We start from the raw sequence: 23,005 nt of genomic DNA on the forward strand, positions 1-23,005 counted from the left end.
TTTTTGCCATTGTAGGTATATTGAAGCTGTGGGATATTTCCATGCAATTGATTAAACTTGCTATTTATCCCTGTGTAGCAGGGCAGGGCCCTGCCTGTAAATAATATTGTTATGTGGTGATTTGGTGGTGGTTGGCAGGGATGGGGTTAATTTCCTATCCCTGCCAAAATACATGTGAGAATGTGGCTGGAGCTAATTGAATCATTGATAATTAGGCTCCAGCCACATGCTATAAAAAAAGGGGAAAATCCTTTGTTTGGTGGAGGTGTTGGGTGAGTGTTTGTTTGTGCTCTCTGTAGATTTTTGAAAAAGAAAAAGGTGTAGTGAAGGCTAATGCCCAGCCTACATTTTTGTGTTTTGTTTATTAAACTGCGCAGAAGCGCGTTAACTGCAGTTCCTTGTCTCTGAGTCTCTCTCTGCCTGCCGAATACCATCTGGGCCCACGACGCTACCCTGTCACATATGGTGTCAGAAGTGGGATAGCGCCCCCTAGAGACTTGGAGTGGGACTTTAAAAAAAAAAAAAAAAAAAAATCTACAGAGAGCACAAACAAACAATCACCCAACACCTCCACCAAACAAAGGATTTTCCCCTTTTTTATAGCATGTGGCTGGAGCCTAATTATCAATGATTCAATTAGCTCCAGCCACATTCTCACATGTATTTTGGCAGGGATAGGAAATTAACCCCATCCCTGCCAACCACCACCAAATCACCACATAACAATATTATTTACAGGCAGGGCCCTGCCCTGCTACACCCTGGTTTCATATTTTGGGCATTTTCACTGGTAACTGCGTTGTTGTTGTTGGTTATCCCTGTAATTATTCAGTTGTTTCTGCTGTTACTTCTACTTTTTTGTTGTTGCTGTTTTTAAATTCAGGATTATGAACCAGGGATCAGTGGGTAGAACTGATAAGAATGGTAATATCTGAATTATATATTTATTGTATAACAAATATGATGATTAGCTGAATGTAATTAGACCCTGCAGCCCTTATTCCTGATAGTACCTTAAAAAAAAAACATGCCAGACTCCAAAAATATCTTTAGTTGCACTAAAAACAAAGAGTGCAAAACAGGGAATCTCTGTGCTACTCTGTGGCAGCTGGTACTGTTTTATGTTCAGGTAAGTTTTACTACAGAGCATTTAAATGCTGTGAAGCGCATATCCCCGACCCATTTGTACAGTTCACCTCATCTTACATTTTACATTTTACTTAAACCTCAAACTACCTTTCCTGGAACTCCTAAGTCTGCATTACAACCATTTTCCAGTAGAGTGTTCTTTATACCCCAGCCACTTTTTCTCTATACTGTCAACCCCCTCCAACACTAAATACAGTGACAGAGGAACTCAGATTGGGTGTTGTTTTATAGAGTATTGCATTGATGTTGTAATGACATCATCGCCCATCCTTTCACGATGACTTTCAATGCACACAAATAGTACTGCACCTGCTGTTTCTGTTGACTCCGCAGCAGATAGAATAATAGCTTTTACATGCTCTGGAAGACAGTTGGAGGATCATCTGACAAGACTGCTTATAAATTACCCGTTTTGAATTTGAGGCATTTAACTTTGACGCGTTCCTCCTTAATCCTCCCGTCTTGTCCACTTGTGGGAATGGATGTAACTTCACTCTTAACTCTTTGCTAGAGAGGCTTTCTGTTGCTGGTCTTTATTTAAAATATATCAATTTGGAACCAACCTATCCCTTACCACCTACTTACTAACCTGTGTTTTAATTGTCTCATTCAGCCAATGAAAAAGCCACATTTCTATTCCCATACCAGTACATCATCAAGTGCTATCTTGGGCAAGGAAAACAAAAAACTGCACATTTGTAAAAGTAAAATGAGTGTATCGTAGTTCTTATGGTCCTCTCACCCACCCATGAAATAAAGATCATCTTTTACAAGGTGACTTTTCTACATATTTAGACATAGATAGTAGGTGGGGCTAGAGTTCAAAAGGTTACACTGTCACATAATTTGAATGGCATTAGGAATGCTGTTCGTCCCAGCACAGGGTTCTCCAGACAAGGTAAAGTAATCTTAAAGCCAGGTATGAGCAGATTTAGAGATAAATGGCAATAACTCAATGCTGGAGTAAGAGAACCCAGAACCACTCCAAGTGATTGCAAACAACATAAATAGTAAGAGGAGCATGTTGCTTATTCTTAAAATGACGGTAAGGTTTATTCCAAGACTTTTTTAAGCACTTGACTGCCTGGTTCTTTTGGGACAGTGTACATTAATGTTGACCTCAGGGTTTCCGGGGTTGCTCTTGGTAGAAAGTTGACTCCAAAATAGTTGCTATGGTTTGCTTTATTTAGAGATTAATTTCAGTTTTGCTACCTTTGGTGAGGTTTATTATTCTATCCTGCTCAGGTCCATTCATTCTCCGTGAGTTCTAAATTGCTTTTTTACTCTTTTCATTAAGATTAAATTGTCCCTGGCTGTGTTCATAATGCATACACTTGCTCTCAAAAGCCTGCAAAGAAGTTACACAGATATGGGGTAGCTATAAGTGGCTTCCCCACTGCTGCAACAACCTGCATTGTTCATTCACACTAGGAACAGCACAGCTCAGTGTAGCAGTGGGGAAGCCATTTACTGTTGCATCACAACTGTGGAGCATTCTGTCTTATTTTAGATTGTTTGGGCATTATATATATATATATATATATATATATATATATATATATATATATATATATATATATATATATATAATCCCTTATGATTACTGTTAATTTTATTTTGCACTGCATGATACATCACAAACAAAGATATACAAAACAATTAAAAACAAAGCATTCATATCATACTGTTATCATATACACACGCATTGCACAATAATACAAAGCAAATTAAATACATTCTTGCTGAAGCAGTTTTTATTTTAGCATACTAGTTGTTCAGTTGTAGCAGGCAGCAATGTAACAAAAGTCACAGAGCAGTGACTCACTTCTCCAGCAACAAGCCTCCTATGTTGGGAATGGATTCTTTCAATGCAGCGGGTTTGTGCATTTAAGAAAGGAGAAGACTCATAAAATTAGTTGGAGACAAGCTGATGAGAAGCAATTACCCTCCGCAGTACGAATTAAAATGGTGTGCTGCTGTTTATGATAAAAATTAGAAAAAGCAAGTCAACAAAGAATACATATTTACGATATATTTGTAAGTGAAATGGAATTAATACACTGGGCCGCAGTTAAGTGATAAATGGGCCGCGGGTTGTGTGTCCCTGTTTTAGAGGAATGAACAAGACTAACAAGGCATGTCAATGGAAAATTATATGACGTTAATACATTACAAGCAGTTATTTTGCCTTTCTGGTTTCACAGCGACATGTAGCAGTGCTTGCAGTGCTATGCTTGCGTTTTCATTGCTATTGGTTGATGGGTCAAATTGGTCAAACAGAGGGTTGACATTTCATTTTCTGTCTCACTTTTTGATTTCACAGCCCCCTGTAATGAGTACAATGCTGTTTTTAAAAGTAGCAGTGATGCATGACCAGGTTACTTTAAAAGATCAACCATGGGGGCTCCCGAGTGGCGCATCCAGTAAAAGCACTCGCCTAGTGCAGGATGCGCCCTATAGTCTGGACGTCGTGAGTTCGAGTCCAGGCTATTCCTTTACGTAGGACGGGAGCTCCCAGGGGGTGGCTCTCAATTGGCCGAGCGCCGCCCGGGGGGAAGGGAGGGTTAAGTTGGCCAGGGTGTCCTTGGCTCACCGTGCACCAGCGACCCCTGTAGTCTGGCCGGGCGCCTGCGGGCTTGCCTGTAAGCTGCCTGAGAGCTGCCTTGTCCTCCGACGCTGTAGCTCTTGGGTGGCTGCATGGTGAGTCCACAGTGTGAAAAAAAGCGGTTGGCTGATAGCACACGCTTCGGAGGACAGTGAGTGTTCGTCTTCGCCCTCCCGAGTCAGCTCAGGGGTGGTAGCGGTGAGCTGAGCGTAATAAAATAATTGGCCATTCCAAATTGGGAGAAAATAATAATAAAAAATAATTGGCAACAACTAAATTTATACAAAAAAAAAAAAGATCAACCACAATGATGTTGAAGATATGATTACAATAGGAACACGGCTCCTTCATTATTTGCATATTAAACTTATTAAATGTATTTTTTCTGGTTTGTAACACTTCTTTAATGCAAGTTAAAGGCTTCCATGAATATGACTCACACAAAGGGTACCCTATATAGAGGTTTACCATAGTAAAAGTCATTGTATTTATCTTGCTCTTATTGTATTATTACTTGTACTGTAACACTTGAAATGTATTTGCTTACGATTGTAAGTCGCCCTGGATAAGGGCGTCTGCTAAGAAATAAATAAATAATAATAATAATAATAATAAAAGTACAGCAAAGTGTAATAAAGCACAGTGAACGCATGTTAAAGCATAAGTAAGCATTATAAAATGCAGAGAGATATGGTAAAGCATATTAAAATACATGGCAAACCAGGGTAAACTACGATAAATTGCAAATGCATAGTATAACCATGGGAAAAGTACAAAAATGCAGTGCAAAAAGACAGTGATAAACTTTCATAAGGGGTAATAGAGCTGAAAAGCTCCCTGTTCAAGGTAATTATACATTGTTTATAATGGAAAATTAAAACATGAAAAAAAAACTACATAAATGTCATTATTTCCACAGGGATAGAAGAATGTCAATATTTGCATGTGCTGCAAATGTCACTATTTGAATGATATAAAAGGAAAATTCAATTTCCAAACTACATATTTAGATCTAAATACTGCAATCTTACACAGTTTATTTCCAATACAGCATATCCCTGTCAATTGTCTCGACCATAACATGCAATTTTTTCAACTGTGTTGCTAGATGTTGGTGTTGCCCCACTAGATATAATTAAGAAATTATTTTTGCCTAATGTATTATTTGACATGTATTAAAACAGATATCCAAGCATGTGTGTTCCCCTGAACTCCATATTCATATTCAGATGTTTTATTATTGCACTTCCATTTTTATGTAAACTAAGCACTGTATTCCAACCAATCCGGGCCCAGAACACTGCCATAATTACGTCACCATGACCAGGATTCATGGCCAGTGTTAATGGACCCTGTTCACAACATAAGGCCACTTTTTTAGAAGAGTATAACAGTTTACACAGTTCTTAGAAAACATGAGTAAGATCTGAGTGGATTTTCAAACAATTGTTTCATGAACTCCACACTTGCTTTAATTAACCAGGATGTACTTTGCCTCAACTTGATGTGAATGTGATGCAAGCGGAAGCTACCTGTACGATACTGAGAATCCTGCATGTGTTTTCTGCGGACTGTGTTATTTGTATTACTCAGGTAGCTCTGACAGTATGAGAGCGATAATATAAAGCCTTTTGTTTCTTTTAAACTCATCAACACTACTGTCCTTTAGAGTTTCCCTTCTGTGATGTCATTAGTGGCACAATTTCATGCAAGATTAGGCGTGTAATTATGTGTTAAATGGGGGAGATCACGCTTCTAATGATGTCAGCTTTGGTAACGATGCTACATATGGACACTGTGTCCACTAAAACAATAAAGCAGAAACCTTACCCTCTAAACAGGGGAGTGTTAATGGGGCGCTATTTATAGTACACTACCTTGATCTGATATGAAGGCAGGGTAATTGATTAGATAATAAGTGCCCTTGGAGTTCAGGTTACAGAGCCTGGCAATTATAGTGAATAAATGTTCTTTCACCTATCTATTCAGGACCTGGAAAATATAGCTTTATAGCATTAACAGCATTTAATAACACCCCCTTCATTAAAATAAAGCACAAGCTTAAATTCATATTATTATTATTTATTTTTTTTCCAATTTTAGGTTGTAACTGTAAACACTCCACTGTTGATGAGCAATTATGCCCACAAAAGGTTGCTGATTTCTATACAAATTGACAAAACTATATTCTGTATCCTCTTCTGATGTGCCTTCAACCTGGAAAAATAATACCATCTGCATACTGTGTGATTGATTTCTCTCTGTAGAGCATGGATCAGTGACTGAAACACTAACACGCAAACATGTGGCTGGACCCGTGTGAAATGCAATTACTGTTAGCAATGAAAACTAAGATCTTGGAAATATAAGATACAGGTTATGGCGCAGAGTGACATATTCAGCATTTGAGTGTTAAACAGTGCTAAACTTACATTCAATGAATCTAACCAGTGGTGGACCTAAATTGCCATTTAAATCATAAATGGTGGCGTTTTACACATCTTCACAGACAGAAATACTTTAGAAACCCATACTATTAAATGTATGGTTTTAATAGCCTTGGTACACAAAAGGCCTTCTTTTAATTATCCAAGCAATGACAGCATTTAAATCTGCCTGAACTCCATTTGTCGAAAAACAAAAGATATTACTAAAAAAAACCAAGCATATCTGGCACAGTGAATATCTCATACAGTACAGAAAGTAGGAATGCGTCCTCAGAATTTAACAGTTATCTGTTGCAGTTTCCTGTGATGCACATTTCTACTTTGTACCTCTCCTACCTAGCCTATCCTTGTACTGTTTTCCTGCATAGAAATATTCTTGATTTAAAAAGTCTGTAGCCTTAGATATCAATGTTAAGACATTATGTGGGACCAAAGGCAACCTTTTCGGATTTATCAAGTATGTTACATGGAAGGAGGTACCCATTGCCTCTACAACTACTTTTTAGGGGAAGATACTGTATGCAAACTTAAATAGTTTATATTCAAACACAGACAACTGAATTGTGGAAAACATGCATTAAACAAAAAACAATATTTTTAAATTAAAATTGAACTGATGACAGGAAACTGCTGCTTTAAATTGCAAACAGTGTGGGATAGCATTATGAAGTAAGCTCTCATGAAGGAGATTGCAAATACCAACTGGGAGAGAGATGGAAACTGTTCACCAGAGTACTAAATATCACATGTATGTATTTGTTTATAGAATTAATTTACCTATGCGCTTTTTATTATTATGTCCTATTTATTTTATTTTATTATATTTTGAAAGGTCTTGAATTTGCTTCACTATGTATTGCTCCACAGAGCAGAGATATTAAAAGCAGATGTCACTTGAACATTGTTCCGCAGGCATGCCTCTAGCCTGCCCTGTACTGCACTGGAGGGACCACCTCTTCTCTTTGGAAGTTTAAAGGGCAACTTGGTATGAAACAAAACATCAGTAAAGATAGTTTGGTTATTTCACCTCCATACCACATTGCTCTTAAATCCCCTTGCCAATGTAATCGTTGGCCTCTCTTTCTGAGACTGCTACAGAGGTACCAAGAGCCAAATGAGCCATATTGTGTTGTTTATCTGTGATTGCTGGAACCAATTGGATAGCCATCTATTGAACGGAGCAAGCTTCAAACCTTTCAGAGAAGGAAGGCTCAAGCAATTACCCACCGTGAGACCTTGCTAATGCTTTATTAATATTGCCATTTAAATGCTGTTGTTATATTTTATAGAACAATAAAAAAGAATAATGTAGTTAGTTAATATGTTTTCTGTCTCTCATTATCTGGTTTAACATAAATAATCCCAGGTGACACTATACACTATGAATGATATATTACAAAGCTAGCCTTTACTTGTTCTACATAAACCATGAAGATTGCCTGAAAAGAGTTAATTGGTTTCAGGTGCACAAACGAAAGAGCGGAGCCCTAATATTTACTCTGCACGCATCAGCAGTCAATCACAGCTCTGAAACACCTGTGCCTCCATTTGCTATGAGTCTCCCAGGCAGAGCCAATCACAGAGTCTATGCAGAGGCGACTTTAAACTGCAATTACATCTCACTGCTCATTATGGTAACAAATCAATGCCTTCCAACTGCACCATGACACCCAATCATTACTTTACCATCAACAGAGCTAAGAGAATAAGTTTACTAGCAAAGCAGTCTGGAAATTAAAAGCACAATGTAAAAATTGTTTGCGAGTTAGAGAAGGCTTTGTGTGTACGCGTGTGTGTGAGATGTATATAGGCTGCCAGATCAAGATGATTTGACAGGGATGTTCAACCTCTAGCTCCTGTGCTCTTAATCCCAAAGCACACATATTGAGGACTTAAGAAGAAGTAGAAAAAAAAGAACAAGAACAAAAAGAACTTTCCTTCTCGGTGGATTTTATTTTTTAGTAAAGGCCATGCAAATTGGAACCTGGCAGATCATAAATGCTGAAATGGGTGAGGCTTTCTTTCAAGACATCTAAAATTTCATCTTCACTGTCGAGAAAGTTTGAAAAAACAAATACTGTGCATTTGGGGTGCTGGAATGCATGTCCTGAGGGGCAGTTATTACATTAGGCCGTGGTGTTCTTGGCTGCTCTGTTTCAGACGCTTTCTCTCTCTCTTAGGTCTTTTGCTCATCAGACTCAAAGCTCTGCAGTAAGAAGAAGTGGAGGAGGTGGCAGGCTCAACAAGATGTTTCTTTGGACAGGCAGCAGAGCTGCACAGGGCAACCAATGTGAAAGAAGGTACTGTAGTTCTAAAAACTGTTCAATTACAGGGTTCCTGTACAAAAAGCGATGTCTACGTCTAATCAAAATAATATGCCAGAACAGTATTTAATAACGCCCATGGCTGTGGCTTGTTTTGCTGAAATGTTACTTGCACTAACTGCAGTGTTTTATAGCACAGTAGTGTAGTATTTTATTCATATGGTTTGGATAGCTACTGTGCAACAAATGAGTTATTAGGGAAGCATTTTTCATTATGGGACATCAATTCACTCATCTAAGGAAAAGGTATGATTAGTCTTTTGATTTCGTTCCTTGTCAGTTTATATGACAAAAAAATTGAAATAAAATCTTATGCGCATGATAAAATGACAGCATGATAAAGTAATCACGCTCGTAAAAAATACAATATAATATTATATACATATATATATATATATATATTCTCTCTCTCTCTCTCTCTCTCTCTCTCTCTCTATATATATATATATATATATATATATATATATATATATATATATATATATATACTGTATATATATACTGTATATATATACAGTATATAACTAAAAAAAGAAAAACACAGTACAAAACACAAAAAATGTCCCTGTGCCATTGCAGATCTGAAGATACAGAAAACGGATCACATTCTTTTCACTTGATGTTGTTGATTTCAACTTTGAGGTGGTGGATAAAGTCTTGAATAGAAACAACTGCAACAATCACCTTACCAGAGTGGGCCAAAATAAACGACAATATAATAATAACAACAGTAATGCTCAACAGAGGCATCTAGCAGAGGAGCTTATCAGTGTACTATTTTATATGGAGCTGACACTAAAACGTTAACCCTGCAATTCAACTGTAAAAACATTCATAGTCAATACAATCCCATGAACCCACAGACAGGATCAGAGCTGTGGCTTAAAACCATCAACTTGGTTTGTTCCATTAAAAAATGTGGGTGAAGAAATACTATCTGTGATAAATGTTTCTTCATTTACTAGTCTGTTAATAGTATTTTTATATATTTTGGAATATTTAATAATTATAGATAAAAAAAAAATGTGCATGGTATTGTACTTAGTGTACCAGTACTGATAAATGGTGTAAAATAGGTTTGTATTCCTTTATGCTGTTTAAATATGTGGTGGTATATACATTAAGGTACATATTTAGGAAGGATATTAATATCAGTTTTATACTGTATGTTTTCAAATCAATATAAGAGAAAGGGTTTCCTATATATGATATCATGGAGCCTACATGTAATTTAAAAGCATTGCATATAGTGGCAAGCATGTGGTTATTTGGCTCACACAGGTAATGTAGTGGCTAGCTGCCAGCCCCTTTCACAGGGAAGGATGAACTTGAGTCCCCACAGCTTTAACTACCTTTGGGAAATGTTAATGTCAATAAAGTAACATGCCTGAAATAATGAATTAAACACACAACAAGGAATTCTATGTTGGTCTGAATCTGAAGATGATTGTGAGACTCTGTATGGCTGTCACACACATCATAAGCAGCATTCACACACATCTGGCGCTGACAGATGGTTTAGATTCTGTTTTAAGTAAAAACATGGAAGTTTCCCATCTAAAAACACCCCTAGCATTAGATGGCAATTAAATATATATAAGATTTGAGATCTGAAACCTGAGAACCTTCTGTGCACTTAAAAAAAAGATTGCTAACAGTTTGGTCTGTTTACACTCCTTTAATGTAGTTTTAGCTGGAGAAGCAGATGGTTATACAGTTTGTGATATCTTCAAGTTCTGGTATCACTCACAAAGCAACATTTAGAAAGTGAAAAATGTAGTAAAAAATACATTCAAATAAAAAGACTATCCACGGAACACAGCTTTTGACCAAATGGTCCCATTTCATAATAATTACAGAGTAATTAATGAGGTAATTACTTGTAATTCTCTCTCTTACACAGTAATGATTGTTAATTCTGTTAATATTAATTAGGATTGAGGGTAAGACAATGAAATACAAAAAATCACACCGTATAATAAGTGAAATGTGAAGGTAATTACATATGAACAAGCATATGATTTACTTTTGATTTCAAAGTAAGTAAACATAATAGTTAACACATTAATTCAAGATGAATGCTTATATTTTAACATATTGTTGCCAACCTCGCAAACAGGAGCATCTCACAAGCCTATCAGCCCTGCCCCCTACCAGCCCTGACCCCTACCAGCCCTGACCCCTACCCCCGTACACGCTACGCTCTCCCCTGCCAGCCTCAAGTCCACCCTCAGATTTGCTCACCAGGCTACAGGCTTCCAAGTGCATGCCGGGGTACCTGCTTCCCACTTCTTACACCAATGTGGCAAACCTTGGTCATGTGATCCTGCGTTAGCCAATTGCAATCTAAGGGTTTATTAAAAAGTGATTTAAAAAAAAATATATCAATTTCAATAGAAAAGGCTACTTTCAAAACCATATGGAACCCTACATCTGTAATAATCCCTTTTTTATCAGTACTGTTTACCAGAAAATCAGAGAGCACGGCTACCTGGATAAGAGGAAGACGGTGACTGCTCTGAAGGCAGGGGAGGATCGGGCCATTTTCTTGGGCCTCACCATGATCATGTGTTCCATGATGCTGTACTTCATCCTGGGGATCACAATCCTCCGATCCTACATGGAGAGGTAGTACACTGTCTGTGGTACTGGGGGAATTAATTAGATTGTAGTGGGATGTAGTTTATTTAATTGTTTCCAACTGGGCATAAATCTATACATTAATAAATCTATACAATAATTTAAAGTGATAAGAGATGTAAAGCCAGGTGTCAAACCCTCAGCCACAAAAAAAGAGATAAACTATACAAGCCAGTCAACTTTTTTGTTATAGTAATTATTAAAATATAAAAATTGCAGTTATTGCAGAGTCAATGTCTTTACTGGGGCTGCCCAAATTATTATTCTCCATTAAATTAAGTACCGTACACAATGCAAATAGGTCACCCAAATTAATAATAGGCATTGTCCACAGAAAATGCAATCTTGTACAAATGTGCTTATTCAATTAATATATATATATATATATATATATATATATATATATATATATATATATATATATATATATATATATATGTGTGTGTGTGTGTATGTGTGTGTGTGTGTGTGTATGAAGTGTAGGATATACTTCAAAACCTCAATCACTGTAATAAGTAATAAACAGCCACATTATTTAAAGTGTGACTGACATTTTATAACATCTGCTTTTTTATTCTTATAACTGGAAATCTTTATTTCAAGGGGCTCTCTTAAAAATAGTTGTGTAGCACAGGGTGTGGCTGCTGTTATTATTAACCAGAAGGCTCTGAAAGTGATCTATTAGAAAAGCAAAATGACTTCGTCCCACTGCAGATTGTACTGGTATAAGTGTTGCCATAAATGTCAGTCAGTGGCAATTAAAAAGCAGCTGGGGCTTAGTATCTGCAAGTGGAGAGAGGAACTGACGTACAGACCAGCCAGCAGCCTGCCAACAGGGGAAGTGACTCACCAGCCAGCAGATTTGAGTATAATAACATGGCTTGTTCAACTGAGAACCCAATGAGATATGCTTTAAAGAATTGACTAAGATGTATAACACTGTACAGGTCCTTACTTGTAACAGAAATCACAGAGGGAGATTTTATCATACTACTAGCTAGTGGTTCCAGTGAAGAACAGCTATGGCATTCTGTATCTGAAATAGATGAAACCAAAAGGCAATTTATGAACAATAATTTAAATCACATCTTAAGCAACGTTATTGGCTTTTTAAATGCTTTTTTTCACATACAGTTTTTATATGTGTTGCACAGTCCAAGAATGTTGTGTAAGGCCAAATGATCTTTTATCACTTGCAACAGTATTACGTTCTTATTAAATTATTTTTGATAAGAGATGCAATTTATAAGCGCTCAGCTCTTGACCTACTAACACCTGTCATAACTGTAGTATGGTTTTTTAATTGTTAAGATTTTTTTACAAAAGCAATCGTATTTGTAAATATTACTAAATATAGCTTTACGGATCTTAATGTGTGCTTTTTCTACCCTATGTAAAGATTGGGGGGGGGGGGTAATAAAATGACAATGATGAGATTCAGAGAGCTAGCTAGCTTTATGTACTTTATGAAGGTGCCTCCTTGAGGTAGGATCCAGTAACTGTTGCATAACCACTTCATGCTGTTTCTTTCATATTTACCTCAAGTGTCTGGACGGAGGAGTCGTGGTGCACTGTGCTCAACTCTAGCAACATAGGAGATATGACATGTACATTCAGCTGTGGCTCAGACTGCTATGGAGTCTCAAAGTATCCCTGTCTGCAGGTCTTTGTCATCCTGAACTCCTCCGGAGAAGTGTATCGGCTGTCCCACACTGAGGAGACACTGGGAATCAATCCTGAGGTGGGCAGCAGACATAACACCAGGTCTATGGCTTTTGGTGGCAAAGGCTGCTGTGGTACACGTTTACACTAGTTTAGGCAAAATAAAATGATGATGATGATGTCAGTGAGTCTGAAAATGATGAAAATGTTGAAATTGATTTTCTGTTAGAAGCTGAGATGCTTTCAGGGTAATGGGGAAGAGGAGGACCTTATTATTATCTGACCTTAGCAATGCTCGATGACTTTTCTGAGGTATGCTTCATGACATTTTTTTGTTAGTTTACTCCCTTTCCCTGTATTCCTCTCCAGTTCTTATTGAGGTTCCTTTTATTAGTAAAGTTTTCCATTGGTTGCACCCGCCCATACGTGTTCTGTATGATTTTCTATTGCATTTGCAATTGTGATCATTATTTGTTAATGCTTAGTTCAGAGACCCATGTTGTAGAAATGACAAATGAAGACAACTGACGCCACTAAGTTTGATAAATGGCATATTACATTGATTGAATGCAAAAAGATGTAAGTGTGTATATTTTAAAACTTAAGAATAGTTAATAAATCAAGTAAAACTCTCTGTCCTAACTGTTGTCTTTTTCTGCTTTTTTTCTAGTGCTTTTATGTACCAAAATGCAAAAAGACGTGCAACATGACTGTAATCGAGAGCATTGCTGAGCATTTCAAAAAGCATCAACAGTTTCCATGCTTTCATGACCGGGAAAGAAAACAAGAGAATGTCCTTTTGACTAGACCCTACGGGCCCAGCACCCTCTTTCACTCCCTCTTCTGGCCTACCTGCATGCTCATTGGAGGTACCCTCATCATCACCATGGTAAAGCTCACTCAATATCTCTCCTTCCTCTGTGAGGGCATCAGTAAAATCAAAAGGTGAAATGTAAAAAGAAAAAACTCTTACACCACGCCAAAGAACCTTAAGAAGGGTCACAAATGCTATATTCCCAAAATACTGTATCTGAAAAGTCTTGTTTGCCACAATTTCCTAACACTTTTATCTTGCTAATATTGAAGGGTCAAGTATAAATGCAGTGTATTCCTCATTTCTGGACATTTTGATCCAGGTCTGTGGAAGGCACGTGAAGACATTCTAGAACAGAATATCACCATCATTTCACTGCTGGAAATTCAGTTTCTGTAAGCGTCTCTCAGTGTGAAAGAAAAGCATCCCACTTAATTGCAGCCATAAAAATTGTGGATGTTAGTGAGAACACGTCAGAAAACCATCAAGAAAGGAAGAGGACGTTTATCCATCAAGTTTAAAGCCAAGAAATACCAAAACGCAGAGCCAAACTGAAAGTGAAATGGATTGCAGTGCTGTTGCAAGTATGTTCAAATCCATGATGCTCAAGTAATGCCTGTTGGAGGATCAGGACTGTGGGGTGGTGTAACACAAACTCTAACCAAAACATCAGGTAAAAATGTCTATGTATTCATGTCTATGTACCAGCAAGTTGACATGCTTTTTATCATGCTTTGGTTCTATTTTCACTATTTTCAGATCTCAAGAGGTATAATGTGATTAGAGTGTTTTCTATACAGATGGAAAAGAGAAAATCAAATCCTGCTGAAGTTACAGTAGCTGTCACACAGTAAAATAGTGGACAGTTTATTGTGATGCTTTTGTTTTTATAACATCTATTGTATCGTGCTACTTTGTTGCATTATAATTCACACTCTCCTTTGACAACAATCCTAGTGTGACAAGCTATGCCCTTGACCCCTGGGTGCTAGCAGCAATCAGTTGACATACTGTCGACCAAATGTCAACTGTCATGTGATGTACCAGATACCCAACCAGCAAGACATTTTCAGTGAGGCATTTAGAAACAGTTTCCCTGTTCCATGGAAGTTCAAACCCACTAGACGAAAATTGTTTAAGAAATTGCTTGTGAAGTTTTTGTACTGTTGATGCTTTTTTTCTTTTTATTAAAACTACAATGGTTCTGTAATAACTTATACCTGGGGCCAACAGGAAGCAATGCATTATGGACATTTCCCACAGACTAAAACTTTTTAAAAGAACCTTACTTAATTAAAAAACAAAATGTTGCCAATGCATAGAAGTTTAACATTGAGGATCACACTCATAAATTGGTTGCCATCATACATGTCTTGACTGACAACACCATTATGATATATTTCGCAAAAACTAAAACTAAAGAACTAAAGAAATCTGGAACAGCTACAAAAATCTGGATCATCTATAAATCTCCAAGGATTTCCCCAAACGATTTGAAAAAACTTACGACAGAGGTGACCAAAGCTGGCCCTTATGCTTCTGGTCTTTGTTCCAACCCTGTGCTAAATTGTTTAATTGAACCAATTAAACCTCCATCCAGACTCTGAACTAGTTAATTATATCTTTTTACATGTTAAGTGGAATGGAGTGGAATGGCACTCCAAGACGAGATAGATCAACCCTGGACATTCAACGGTGTTTTGTCCATAAAAACTTTGGATTACTTTTTGCCTTACTAAGGATTTGCTTGTACTCCACCCAAAAGAAAAGAAATACATATATAGTTAGAGCACTGACTATATTCATAGCTAACATATTTCATAATCTCTTACATCTGGGTTCAGGCCTTCTCTCAGTGGGGTTTTTGCAGGAGAGGGCCAGAACATAGGGAGTTAGTAACTCCCGGACTGACCTTAGAAACCAACTCTGAGGCAGACCTTTCCATAGCTTGAGGAGCTCAAACAAAACCTGTTTCTTAGGGTATTGAAGGTGGGAATGCAAAAAGACCAAGATTAATTAGTGGATGCACTTTCTCCACTATAAACTAAAATGATATACATCTAGAAGCTGACTCCTTGAGTTTTTGGACATGTTTTTGGAACAAGTCAACAGCAATACTTATTATATCTAACAGCCACCTGTATTAAAATAAGTGCCATCTGTTCCCCTTTTTTTAATAGATCAATTCATCCGTTCTAAACATAAGAATTTATAATACAGTAAAATCTGTATTAACAGGGCACCTGAATTGATTTTATTAAATTGTTTATGTAAGTGCATGAATTTGTCTTTGGTCGACATCAATGCTCAGTCAGTGTTAATTCAAGTTTCACTGCAGAATATTGTTACCGATTCACTTCTATTCAGTTAATGCAAATTTCCTTTCACAAACCTGCAATTGTTTCTTGTTATATTGTCATTCCATCTCTGGTACTGTATACTTTATCTCACAATAATTGTTTGTCAAACTTCTGTTGATAAAGTTTTAAAAATTCACATAGTGACTTACTTTTCTATTTCGCTAATGATTAAAAAAATAAAGATGATCATTTTTATATAAAAAAATAAAATACTTTTGTGCGTGTTTCTTGTGGTTATTTCATGTGTTATGTACCATCTTTCATCTCAGGACTGGCCTGGACACACATGCTACCTGCAAGGTCAACCAAACCTCTGCATAGATTAGGCATAGTGTCTATGAGTAAGGTGACCCTCTCTGTTGTTCTGTACATATATTTCAAATAGGCAGATAACTCCTATTAGGGTGGAGTATGTGGCTGGGTCACTGCTGACGCAATGCTAACCACAGGTGTCTTCCTCAACTTTTAGAACCTGTTGACAACACAGTGGGTATAGATTTCCTTATAAATAGATTGTGTGTAGCACTGTTTAAAAACAATGCCAGGAGGGTCCTGAAAATGCACACCTGACACGAAGCTCAATGCATATCACACATGACTTCCACAGACTTAGCACCTCCTGACAGCACTCGGTGTAAATCCACTTCATAAAAATGTATTTTACAATCTCTAAACGATGTACAGAATCAGCTTCCGCTACCCGCAGTCACAGACTGCACAGGCTTCGCCCATAATCCAGTATAAATACCACTGCAAGGCTGCACATTTCCAGGTATATACCTGATTTTCCTTCATTTACACCTTCTCACCTCAGTTGTGAAGTAAATTCCAAAATTGACATGCCTTCTCAGCTATTCACATTGGAAAATAGGGCCCAATCTTGTATTAGACATTAACTTACCATCCTTTCTTACATGAAATTAACTTTGACGTACATAACCAGCAATCAGTCGTTTTTTATTTATACTGCTTTTGTATTATATTTCCTAGGACTTCTTTTGGGGGGGGTGTTTATTCATAACTGGCCAGCTAATTAAAATATCCAGTTCCTTTGTTTGCAGTGATATCTCACAACAGCGTTTGTACTGAAACAACATGACCATTGTCTTAGGAGCAGCTCTGCTTCAAGTGTTTACAGAGGAAGCCTCATGTTGCATCACTCTGGCTCTTGGATACAATGGTTTAAATGTGCTTCCTGTTTCAGTGTGTGTTTGCGTTAAAGATTTCCAACCAACAGATGCTCAGAGGACTCTGAGCTGATGTTCTGGTGAATTTTTGCAAAGTCAGCCAAAAGGTCTACAATCCTGACGTTGGCTGCAGACCCACACTGCAGTAGGTGAACAGTTGCTGTAACATTATCCATTGTACAGTAGAAGTGTTCCAATAGCATCTGGTATAATAGGAAATAGCCACAATTGGATAGCAATGAGTGACAGGGTGTTTTGTTTGTGTAAGCATAGAAAAAAATATTGCTGATGCCAAGTAGAAATTTGATCCCGGGCCAGTATTTCAAGGAAAACTGGTCTCTTTAGGCCTAATTTTCAAATGTGGCTGATTTCCCCCTTGCGGTAGTGTGGCGTAGTAGTCAAGTCTGGTCAGCGGCTAGGAAAGCAGACACACATGGAATATTGCAGTTTAGTGAGGAAGCACACTTTTCGTAACTTAAATTTACAATATATATATGAACAAACAAACACAAACTATAAATCAAAAAGACAAGCAACAAGCAGAGCTATCACAGTGTTGAGCAGGGAGCGCAACCTGCTGCTCCCATTTCATTCACTAAACCATCCTCCAAACCAAGGGTTGGGCCCCTCTTTATACAGGTGGATTTCCTCAAATTGGCCACATTTCCACACTTCTTTCTGCAGGGATGGGATTTTAACCCCATCCCTGCCAAACTGAAATCCTTCAGCAGAACTATTTACTTGCAGGGGCATCCACCCTGCCACACCCCTAGTTAAAGTTTAGGATGTATTTGAAGTTAAGTTAACATCAGCATGGAAGAAAGATAAATATTTTAATTTTATTGGCTTTAAGTTTAGAGAAAGGGTAAGCAAGTGCCATTTAAAAGATGGCACACATTACCAGGCGACAGTATAAGGCTGTAAAGGTGCAAAATACTTGGCTCAGTAGGAAAATTCACTGCAGCCAAATCCACCAATTTTTTTTTTCCTTAAACAGATAAACAACCACTTTGAATCAGTTTCAGAAACATTGCATGAACCCCAAAGGGTGTTTCTGCAGAAACAGAGACACACTGCACACTTTCAATTGAAGTTCTCTATGAATTTCGAATAAAGTAATCTGGCTCCCTCTACTGTTCCCAATCTATTACTACACCCAATTCATTATATCCCTGTCTTGTGCTGCACAGCTGTACTTTGTTCTTTAAACAGTTAGAAATAAATATCTGTGTTTAATGGCAGGCAAGAAAAGTATATCAGGTAATAGCAAGGTTATGAGTCTCCTTTTGGAAATCAACAGCATAGAAAATGCAGACATGCGACTCAGAAAAGCTTTGTTGAGATAGTTTGAATATTTACTGTCTATGCTAATGTATTTTTGTATAAAATTTGCCACGCTATGATGAAAATAACAATATAGGAAAAACTCACTTGTTCCAGAGGCAATAAAAAGTAACCACACCGCCTGTGCTTATTACATTTTTTACATTACAATACTATGCTAGTAAATAATAGAGCATCCAGAAAGTAAATCTAAGGGGCAACCCTGTAAAAGCATCTTCAATAAATAAGCAAAACAATATTCACCTCCAAGGAAAGTAGCTTTTAGTGTGACACAGTGATATGACATGTGTGCAACAACCGATAGTTAAGAACATAAGAAAGTTTACAAACGAGAGGAGGCCATTCGGCCTATCTTGCTCGTTTGGTTGTTAGTAGCTTATTGATCCCAGAATCTCATCAAGCAGCTTCTTGAAGGATCCCAGGGTGTCAGCTTCAACAACATTACTGGGAAGCTGGTTCCAGACCCTCACAATTCTCTGTGTAAAAAAGTGCCTCCTGTTTTCTGTTCTGAATGCCCCTTTATCTAATCTTCATTTGTGACCCCTGGTCCTTGTTTCTTTTTTCAGGTCGAAAAAGTCCCCTGGGTCAACATTGTCAATACCTTTTAGAATTCTGAATGCTTGAATCAGATCGCAGCATAGTCTTCTGTGTTCAAGACTGAATAGATTCAATTCTTTGAGCCTGTCTGCATACAACATGCCTTTTAAACCAGGGATAATTCTAGTCACTCTTCTTTGCACTCTTTCTAGAGCAGCAATATAATGAGGTGACCAGAACTGAACACAATATTCTAGATGAGGTCTTACTAATGCATTGTAAAGTTTTAACATTACTTCCCTTGATTTAAATTCAACACTTTTCACAATATATTCACAATATATCAGAGCATCTTGTTGGCTTTTTTATAGCTTCCCCACATTGTCTAGATGAAGACATTTCTGAGTCAACATAAACTCCTAGGTCTTTTTCATAGATTCCTTCTTCAATTTCAATATCTCCCATATGATATTTATAATGCACATGTTTGTTTATTGCCTGCGTGCAGTACCTTACACTTTTCTCTATTAAATGTCATTTGCCATGTGTCTGCCCAGTTCTGAATGCTGTCTAGATCATTTTGAATGACCTTTGCTGCTGCAACAGTGTTTGCCACTCCTCCTATTTTTGTGTCGTCTGCAAATTAAACAAGTTTGTTTACTATACCAGAATCTAAATCATTAATGTAGATTAGGAATAGCAGATGACCTAATACTGATCCCCGTGGTACTCCACTGGTTACCTTGCTCCATTTTGAGGTTTCTCCTGTAATCAGTACTTTCTGTTTTCTACATATTAAACACTCCTTAATCCATGTGCATGCATTTCCTTGAATCCCTACTGAGTTCACTGGAAGTCATGCATTCTACTTCCAGTAATGCAAGCTTACAAGCTTTTAGTTCCAGTAATGATTAGTCACCCAAAGATTGGAAAGAGAGAAAATAAATAGATGGCCAAATTACAAACCTCTGAATATGTGACTTACGACAAACAGCAGATCATTTTACAGACTGCATGGGGATCATATGTAAGAAACTGTCTGAAGAAAAGTCTGAACCAGGGTCACAGAACACTTTTTTAGTATGTTTTCCTGGTCGATTTCTGTTTCATTTAGTGGTAAAAGCTGTATAGAAGCATCTATTCATAATAATGAGTGAGGGTTCCAGGAATAACCTCGATGTTCTTGTTTTGCATTTCCACACTGTTCAGTTAAATGTCTACAAGATAATATATTTATTAAGTTAACTTGACTTAACTGATAAAGATTATATATTTCCGTAATAAATAAAGTGTATCCAGCTTCTACATAATGATCTGGTTAAGTCTAAAGCTAAATCAATGTATTAATACTTACCTTAGAAAGCCACACTTCTTGGAAAACCTGTATTTGATTTATTTATGTATTTATTTAGTTCTTATTTATTTATTTATATATACAAATGTGTCTTTTTTTTGTGCACCAGTGGAAAAAAAGTAAAAGCAAATACAACTAGTGCAATTGAATAAATGACCCTTGAAAACAGTGCTTTTTGTTGTTTGTTTCAATGTAGTCTTAAATACAAAAATGAACAAGATGATTTCCAATATCCCATATTTATTACAACCCCACTTTTTCAAAGAAGCTTTGGAACTCAAACCTAATTTGATTACAGCTGATAATCTATAGCATGACTAATGTTGGATTTAATTGATTCCCATCCCTGCTACACTTTCATTTACTGTTGATTAATGAGATGTAGCAATTTGTAAAATTGGTAAATATGTTTACTGTCTGGGAAGGATTCCATGAAAGGAATCCCTATGAAAACAGAAGAGCAACGTCATCCCTGTAACTAGACTGTTAAAAACACAGCTCAGACCAAATTGCCCTTTCTGTGGCTATATGTGAATATACAGTACTAAAATATTTACAATCACAAAAAAATAATAAAAAGGATTGTGGGGGTGGGGTATTGCCAGTAGCTGTAGTTTCTTCCAGCTGGAATAAACCAACACATTTCCTGTCAAGACAGAAGACACATTTCAGGTAAATGACAAATAGTTATTTCGGGACCCAAGCAGCGAAGATAATCACATTGCTACAGCCATGAGACTTTCCTGACAATGTGTTCTGCCCTAATAGGATACTGAAACGGAATTTCCTACTGCGATGCCTCTCTATAAATAGGACGGGATGGAAAACAAACCAGGCTTCTAGGAAAACCGTTTTCTTTTTTGAAATACTGCTGTTGTATTTGAAAGCACTTACCTGTAACTAAATATTTTGTGTGATAGCTGCAGCTCTTTCTTATGCACCCGTAATACATGAAACAATCTGTAGCAGCTATTAAACTACACATGCTTAGTAAGCAGCTTGTTATTTTATTTTATTTATTTATTTTTTTTACTTTCCTCAGACCTTTTTATGATGTTTGGAGTCATTCTGAGGGGTTGTAATGAAATCCAGGTTTTTTGGTACAGTAAGCATGTGTTAAGGTGATTTTAGGTTTAGGACATTTCTGGTGACCTGCCATAGATATAGGTAACATATCAGATCAGTCAAAAGGTGCGTTTACACTAGCGTTCCGGAATCTTTCCAATAAGATTCTGGGACAGTCTGCACCAGAACGGTGCGTTTACTGTACTTTGAGGGGGGAAAGGAAAAAAAAAAAAAAGATTTCAATTCCAGTGATTAAATGAAAAGGCAGCACTGTGATGACGTTGCTGGTTAGCGTGCAGTGCCCGCTGGGTATTTTTTGCAATCTTTCCAGAATACGTACTCAGCGCGTTTACACTGACAAAAAGTGACCGGAATCCGTCCTCTTGTCCTCTCAGTCCAGAATACAAACTCAACATTTGAGAGGATAAGAGGACGGATTCCGGAACGTGCTCAGTAGTGTTTACACTAGCAAAAAGTGACCGTCGTCTTATCCTCTCTATCTGGAATATTTGTGCCAATGTAAACGCACCTAAAGTGTCTTTATAAAAGTATCAGCCAGCTTACTAATATAACTATACATTGGCCTACATTACATATGTTTATGGTAGGACACTAGACCTGACGAGCTGATCCGGAGCTCACAGTCAAGGCACCTTAACACAGTGGTGGGTCTAAAGACCACTAAACTTAAATCATTAAAAGAATGGGACTTTGTGAAAACCAACACCGCTAACATAAATCAATACCAAGTTTTAAAATTGGACGAACAGTTCTCAAGATAAAGATGGAAATCTGTGACATACATCTCAGTTGCTAAGGATGTTCATTGTCATGGACATACTAACTGGTTCACAAACAATGCCTTCAATAAATGTGAAAGTGCATTTTTGAGTCAATGATGATTTAACTATCAAAGAGACTAGACAGTACTAGATGGTAGAGATTGTGATCAGCACTACAAACAAATCACTGATCCAAACAGGGTCTGTTCCCAACTGGTTTATGTTAGCGAGAGTCTGTTATCACACCTCAATCCACGCCCCCCTGCTCTGAACTCTCCTGAGCCCTGGATCCTCACCACTACCAGAAGCAGAAGCAGCTCTGAACTCTCCTGAGGCCTGGATCCTCAGCACTACCAGAAGCAGAAGCAGATACGGGAATTGGCTTAATCCATCCAAGGCCTAGCTAACAAAATTAACTGAATTAAAAAAATTATAATAAAAACAGCTTTCTAAGTAAGGTTTTAAAACCCCTAGCAAAATAGCCTTCAGTTAATTTGCTTTTGATCTTATTTCTCCTTTTCTCTCTCTTGGATAGAAAAATAAACTCAACCTGATTCAAAGTGAAAATAAAATCTGAAAAGCAAAACCTCAAAAGGGATTAGAGGGAAAAGAGAAATTAACAAAATGTACAACAAGAAATATTTTACAAACATTACACTTTTTAATAAATGATTAACTTATACAGTGCATTTTTGTAATGTTAGAGTAAGAATTTTGGCGATAAACATATATACA

At 37.2% G+C, this 23,005-nt stretch overlaps 1 protein-coding gene across 4 annotated transcripts in view; it reads left to right on the forward strand.

The window, feature by feature from the left end:
* The window catches only part of LOC117416981 (calcium-activated potassium channel subunit beta-2-like), a 31,804-nt gene extending 15,613 nt beyond the window's left edge, over positions 1–16,191 (forward strand). For 2 of the 4 annotated variants that reach the window (XM_034028514.3, XM_059034535.1), the window contains exons 2-5: positions 8,382–8,501; positions 10,983–11,153; positions 12,711–12,906; positions 13,498–16,191. In XM_034028514.3, coding sequence (XP_033884405.2) covers positions 8,382–8,501; positions 10,983–11,153; positions 12,711–12,906; positions 13,498–13,776 — 766 coding nt within the window. In that variant the 3' untranslated portion in view covers positions 13,777–16,191. Of the gene's footprint in view, positions 1–8,381; positions 8,502–10,982; positions 11,154–12,710; positions 12,907–13,056; positions 13,140–13,497 lie in introns of all 4 variants that reach the window. The other 2 variants (XM_059034534.1, XM_034028516.3) reach the window with 2 other exon arrangements.
* Positions 16,192–23,005: the final 6,814 nt, after the last annotated feature.

Source organism: Acipenser ruthenus, chromosome 12, assembly GCF_902713425.1.
Source record: "Acipenser ruthenus chromosome 12, fAciRut3.2 maternal haplotype, whole genome shotgun sequence".
NCBI classification, from domain to species: Eukaryota; Metazoa; Chordata; class Actinopteri; order Acipenseriformes; family Acipenseridae; genus Acipenser; species Acipenser ruthenus.